This window comes from Raphanus sativus, chromosome 8, assembly GCF_000801105.2.
Source record: "Raphanus sativus cultivar WK10039 chromosome 8, ASM80110v3, whole genome shotgun sequence".
Classification (NCBI taxonomy): Eukaryota; Viridiplantae; Streptophyta; class Magnoliopsida; order Brassicales; family Brassicaceae; genus Raphanus; species Raphanus sativus.
The window spans coordinates 20108765-20116086 of record NC_079518.1 but is presented as its reverse complement, the minus strand read 5'-3'; the positions used below and the strand labels follow the sequence as shown (position 1 = coordinate 20116086).

The 7322-nt window shown below is 37.2% G+C and overlaps 1 protein-coding gene across 1 annotated transcript; it reads left to right on the top strand.

Moving 5' to 3' along the window:
• Positions 1 to 1503: 1503 nt before the first annotated feature.
• LOC108821558 (calmodulin-like protein 2) lies at positions 1504 to 1982 on the top strand. The gene has a single exon (XM_018594564.2). It carries the CDS (start codon positions 1524 to 1526, stop codon positions 1980 to 1982), a length of 459 nt encoding a protein of 152 aa, XP_018450066.1. The 5' UTR covers positions 1504 to 1523.
• The last annotated feature ends 5340 nt before the right edge of the window (positions 1983 to 7322 follow it).

The following is a 7322-nucleotide window of genomic DNA, read 5'->3' as shown; positions in this document are numbered from 1 at the left end:
TGATATGTTTAGTCTAACTCTCTAGTGTGTCATTTGCGGATTAGATGTGAGGCAGAATGATGTATGAACCTTCATGTGCTTGGCACTGTTCTAATAGACTAATCTATGTTTTCTCCTCTCACCTTGTTTATCACTATTGTGCGGTTGTGGTTTGGTGTGTTATCATGTTGGATGTGCAGGTTGCTTAGGGTGACACATTCAGATAAAAAGGGGGAGAATGAAAGTACCAAGGCTTAGTGCTTGTGAGACAAGGAACAAGATTGGTGAGTTACACATGCGGAGCGTTGCGTAACACATGGTGACGCGAGAAAGTAGCTGAATGGTGACATGGCGACGAGGCAATCGTTTGAACCTGATATCTCGGAGATATAAATAACGATGGGGATTTGTATGTATCACGATATCTCAGGGGAGATATTGTGAGAGGTGTATATAACCAAATTACCTTGGGTAGATTTAGGTTACGGTTTTTAGAGTTTTGACGTGCTTAAGCAAGAAGAGTGTTCTTGAGAAGCAGTCTAATAGGAGAGTATCCAGGTTGGGATAGCTTGTCCTGTGTTATTGTCGAGTGGCAAAATTAGTAACTGTCCGTCTCTAGTCGTGTGTGACTGAGTATAAATCGGATTAAACAGATCTAGGGAGATTGTTTAAAAGGTTTCTAATTAATCAAGGAAGTGTGCGTTCCTTATTTACTTATTGTCCCTGAACTTTTAGAGTCTTCGCCCTTCACTGCTTCTCAGTAGGCGTTTCCTAGTCGTCCTCGTGGTAGTCTCGACTTCGCCGTTCCGGATTGAATGTTATAGAACAAAGCATTATGTTCTCCGGTATTGAAGCTTAGGTTCTCTGTATCTAATTGCATGCACTTATTAAGTATGGGAGGTTCTTTCTTGGTTAGGTCTCTCCTGCAAAGAACCGCTTGGAGATTTGGTTTTATGTTGTTTAGGAGCATTTCTTCCTCTTCGTTTTTGATGCTGGCTCTCAATTTTTTTTTTTTTTGGTTTCTTCCTCATTTTCATTATGCATGTTGTTTAATGTTTGTGTTAAATCTGTTTCCTTTGTTTTAGTTTTGACTCCGGAGAACATGTAGTTTCTGCCGGTTTAGACTCCGAGTTAATCGGCCTTGTTTATCCAATCATGTATTCCTCCTTGTGTAATCTTGCTTGGTTAATATAATTTTCCTTTAGTGTTAAAAAAAACTAATGAGGATCTCTGGATTGGTGTCATAATTAGATGGTTAATGCCTATTTCCAGGCATTTAGATAACTATTTTTAGGCCATAAAGTTTTTTAAAAATTGAAATGTTTGGAGTCCATCAACGAAACCCATTATTCTCTCTCATAATTTTCTTTTTGAAAAAAAAAAATTGTGCCTTTGATAACGTCCATCTTGTGTGGAGTTTTTTTTTTGTTGCAAGAATTCACCAACTTAGACTTAAAAACTTTTTTTATTGCTCTCGATTATTCTTCAAAGGTGAAAATAATTCTTTTTTTTTTGTGACAACCACCGTCAGACCTTTTGATAAAATGGATCGTGGAGAATTGAGTAGAGTATTTAAAATGTTCGATAAGAATGGTGATGGGAAAATTGCAAAAAATGAGCTGAGGGATTTCTTCAAAAGTGTGGGTATCCTTGTTCCCGAGAATGAGATTAAGGAGATGATTGCAAAGATGGATGTGAATGGAGACGGGTTCATGGATATAGATGAGTTTGGGTCATTGTATCAAGAAATGATGGAAGAGAAAGAAGAAGAAGAGGACATGAGGGAGGCATTCAGAGTATTCGATCAGAACGGTGATGGTTTCATCACCGATGAAGAGTTAAGGTTGGTGCTTGCATCAATGGGTTTGAAGCAAGGAAGAACACTTGAAGGTTGCAGGAAAATGATTAGTAAGGTTGATGTTGATGGAGATGGTATGGTCAATTTTAAGGAATTTAAGCAAATGATGAGAGGTGGTGGATTTGCTGCTCTTAGCTCCAATTAAACATCATTTCTTTTTTACTCATAATAAATTTTTATTGTTTAGATATCCAACACTAGTTTATGGAACTTTAAACAATAAGGAGAGTGTATTTGATCAAGAAAGTAGAATGATCTGCATTAAATGAAATGTCTGATGTTGCGTTTTAAACAACACTATTTTTTTGTTCAATGAGTTGTCATTTAAAATTCTATTAGTTTACTGACTGATACTTCAAAATTTTCAGGCATATTTTTCTCAAGTGTAGAAGATTTTTTGTTTCTTTTTTTTTGGGTATGAATGAATTAAGTAATAATGAACAATTAACGTGTTTATTTGGAAATGAAGCACTTATGTGCCTAATATTTGTAATCTTCTTAAGCCTTTGTTCAAAAAAAAATATTTGTAATCTTCTTGAGTTGGGACAAAATCATGTTCAATAAGAAATAGATGATAATCTGCACTTTGCGCGGTGTAGATCCTAAAATCTACAATAAGTATCTGATTTTGTAATTTAAAGCGGGGAATGAAAAAAATGTGAGCAACAATATCCTTAGAACACAACGATGTAATCGGAAATCAGTTGACAAAAATGGACTTTTATTGAGTAAGAGATAGGTTACAATGAACGAAAACGAGATTCAATACTACAAAGGAAATCGAATAAAGAACCGATCTAAAGCGGTGTGAATCGAAGTCGATGTGTATTGAGTGCTCTCTCTAGGTTTTTCACGTGTTATCCTCCTTAACCTTTCCTCTTCTTTTATAGATGTTTCGTTCCGCGATTTTCGCAACTTCTCCCTTCATCTCCGGACTCGGAGACTCCTTCTCGAGCTCGCATACTTGCTATGGGCTCTTTACTAGCTGCCCATATCTTAGTCTCGGCCCATTAAAAGAAGTGTCCGAAATTGGTTCCAACATTTGTCCCCCAGTCTTTTGTCCGTTAAGCAAAAGGGAAAGAGGTGGTTTGGTTAGACCTGATTTTGTTATTAAAAACCGATTCAATTCTGGTTCGGTTATGGAGACCCTTGCTAGCCTTTATTTTGCGTTTTTCTAGGCACATAATGATTACATGCGCTTGACCTAGGTAATTATTGATTTTATCGGGAGCAGCGATAGAGCCGTTAGGGTTAAGAAGGCCTTTAAATACTTGAGAGATTTCTTTCTTGTTTCAATTCTGATCTCCCTTCCTTCTTTCTTTCATTGTTGTTGTTCTTTCGAAACTAAATCTCGTCGAGATGACTTTGTTCTCTTCTCCTCTTCCAATGACTACAAAGGATCAGCTTGAGAATCTGTATTCTTCGTGCGGTGTCGATCGCGCCGTCGTTCTTGACCTCATTTCCGATCTCGAGTTCCTGGAGAATGTTCGAGAAGGATATTGCGGCTCCTACCTGTCTTTCTTTGAGATCTGTGGTATCTCTTTCACGATCCCGGGGCAAGTCCTCGAGATGTGATATGTGCTCAAATTACCCTAGAACAACTTTACTCTCATCAAAAGAGGTCAAGTTGTAGTACTTAGGGATCAAATCCACAAGGAGCTGGGACACACACTAGATCTTATTAGGACTAAGCTAGGTTGAAGATTTCAAAGAAAGTAAATTGCAAGTAAACTAAAACAGTGAACATGACAATTGTTCGATTGATTGATGTGGGGTATAACAGTTATGATGAAGGCGCTAGACTTAGGGTTTCTATTCAGGTAATCATGATTATAATGATATGAATGCTTATATGAAATTCTTTCATGATATTAAAGAACCCATCAATAACAATAACCGATTCCCTCTCGTTTTCTGGGTTATCTATTACTAGATCCAATGATTCACTACACGTGCAGGTCATAATCAGGAAAGCATCGATCGATATCGATGTGGACGTATCGATCGACAAGCTTTGCGTTGAATCGATCAATGTCTCTATAAGAGAATTGCTTGATGCGCCTCTAGTAAGCTTTATGTGCGGGTTGATAACAGTTCACTAGGGTTTCTAAATCTGCCCTCGCTTGTTTCTAGCAAGTCGTACCTCAGAGAAGATAGATCAGTGGATAAATCCACTAAATCATGTGTAGGTTATCTAATATGAAACAAGTATCAAGAACAATCTTCAAAGATGAATATCAACACTCAAGTATTCATATTTGGGGCTAATCCCTCATACCCTATTTGAACCCTAAACCTAACAAGATGTTTACTGAGACATAGCTAAGCAAAAAAATCATAAACATTAAATAAAACTGCATGGAATAGATAGATGAATAGAAAGTAATAGAGTACAAGAAAGCTCTAAAGAGTAACTCTATTTCTCACAACTTTGTAAAACTCTCTCTAACTCACACAAAACGGCTCTCTTGCTTCAAACACTTAAGCAAGGTATAAATATTGTAAATATTAGGTTAAAACACGTCAAGGGGTAATTTTATAATTAGATGGAGTCTTGGGCTTCAAGTCGGTTGTGACCAAACTGGGCCTCTGCATTCTTGCCATCGATCGATGTCACTGGGTGTGCATCGATCGATATGAATCTCTCTGTGTCGACCTCAAGTGCTGGTCGATATGGTCATCTCGGGTAAAATCTCTAAAGTGCTCCAAAATGCTCTAAAATCACAATCTTCTCTCCAATCTTTTCTGAACCTGTAAATATGCTATCTAGACTCCAAAATATAATAAATCTATCCTAAAACTCATATATACCATGGCTAAAATCAGGTAAAATTCATGGTATATCAACAATCCGTTAATCAGATTTTCTCTCAACCCCAGCCTTCCATTCTTGTGAAACGTAAGTGTACCATCTCTACCATTGTGCTGGAACTCGAGTTTGTCAAGTTTCCTGAAGAAATCAAGTTTCTTCTCAGGTTTGGAATATATCTGAATTGTTCAACACGGAAATTGAGCCTCTACAAGTCATCAACTTAACAGAACCAGTTCCTTTAGCCTCCAGCAAATGATTATCCCCAAGTAGAATCTGATTTTCGTTGATCTCTGTAAAGGTATCAAACCAGTCTCTTCTGGACGTCGTATGGTAGCTACACCCCGAATCAATAACCCAATTATTCCTTGGATTTAGATCAGAGACATTCAGTGCGTCAGAATACTGAAGCTTCTTTGTTACAACACCTGCTTCAGCTTGTTCCTCCATGTCAAGCTTCTTCTTTAGAGCGTAACAATCCTTTCTAAGGTGTCCCTCCTTCTTACAGTGCCAACACACCACCTTTGATCTCGACTTTGATCTACCACGATTGTTTTTCTTCGAATCGTTTCTCCATTCAGACCTTCTTATATCTTTCATGACTAATCCTTCTCCAGCTTCTTTACTACTCTAACCTCCGTCTTTCAACTCTCTTTCTTTATCATGAGCTGCTGCAATAATAGGCTCAAGAGTTATGGTGTCCTTTCCATACTTCAAAGTCTCCTCTAGCTGGTTGTATCGAGATGGTAAAGAACATAGAAGTAATATTGCTTGCACCTCATCTGTTACCATGACTCCAACGCTGCTCATATCAGACACTAGCTTCAAGAAGTCATCAATGTTGTGAATCAACAGATGTAGTATCAGTCATCTTAAAGTTATAGAACTTTAACTGCAGGAAATCCTGTTCGACAGAGACTTAGACATGTACAGCCTCTCCAACAGTGACCACATAGCTGTTGCTGTTGTGCAGTGAACATGGTCACCAACGTTCAGAACAATCAGATTCATGGCTTTCTCTAATTTTTCAACATTCGAGGGATCAATATCAACTGGTGTTGGAACAACTGCTTTTCCCTCCACCGTTTCACCATCTTCCTCCTTTGGTTCAAATTTAGCAGGCTCACGAAGTAGTTTTTCATCCTTAAGAATTTCCTTCAATCCAAGTAACCAAGATGCATGAGCATGAGAATCTTCCACAACATAAAGTTGCCAGACCCATCAAACCGATCAACATCTATCAGTGTATTAGAAATCCTAACCCGATGCTATGATACCACTTGTTGAGACCTTAATCAAGTTCAACACACGTTTAGGTTTGTTTCCTTTCGGTTCGTTTGTTAATCACTCTCTCTCTAACTAGCTTAACGTAGAAATAACAAGCAAGCAAAGAGAAGAAAAGACACATAGAAATTTAACCAGTTCAGTGCCTATCGAGCTACTCTTATGTCTGGGCCAGAAGATTCCGACATTCCACTATATGTTCGACTTCACCACTGAGCTTAGACACAAGCACGTTTTTAGCTCAATTCTGCAAGGAGAAGAAAAAGATACAAAGTTATATTCAAGTCAATCTGACTTCGAGCTTATACAATGCGCCTAGGGTAACTCCTAATCCTAATAGAATATATCTCTTTCTTTTATCCAATAGGAATGTTTCCTTATTCCTAATGTCTTTCAGTTTTGGACCAATCATATTCAACCTTTGGTAATTATACTGGTGTTTATAGATGTTCTCGTATTTTAAGAAGTATAGCTTTCCTTGCACTCTACCTCAAATTGCTCTACCGAGAAAGTAAATTGCACAGAAAAGATGATTTCTCGGTTTAGATGCAAAGAGGTTTGACAAAATATATAACTTTAAAATATTATTAAGAGACAAAGATTCCATAAAGAAGAAATTAAAGAGCTAACTCTTACCACGATTTCCGAAGTTGCAAGAAAATGTGTAACGTGAAAATGATAATATAACATTTTAAACCCACCCCCTACGAGACACAAACACACAACACTATCCCATGGAACAAAAAAAAATTTCTGACGCTGGAAGTAATGCAGAATTCAGTGATGAAGCCTAAGCTTTGCACAAGAGCTCTGACCAATTAGATCTCCAATGTTTTTTCATGTGATAGATGAAGTATTGTTACTTGGTGCAGAATCTCAGTTCAACGCTTGAAGACTATGAAACTTGGGCTTGAGATGTAACTCCTTTATCAACATAACAACTTTCTTCCAGTCAAACTGAGATGGCTATGGCTTTCTTTGCAGCACAAACATCATCTTCAACCTAAAGACATGATTACTAAATCCCATCTTATGATTTCAATCACCAGAGATATGATCTTAAATTTACAAACATGAGATCTAACCTATCCTAACCGAGTCGAATATCTGAATATCAGGGAGACGTTCAACCGTAATATCTCGAAGAGATGGTTAGATTAGGAGAGGATAAAATACATAAATACCTTTGATGAAGACGATAAGTATATGATAATTTTTAGTGAATAATGATTAAAAAATTGAGAAGTTTACTCAAACATTACATATTTTAGGACAATTGATGAGAACCATATAAATCTTTTTTTTATTCACATTTTTTATTCCAAGCGTGCCATTTTTTACGTTATGAGAAAAAACACATTTACAAGAATGCTATTACTTTTTAATGCCACC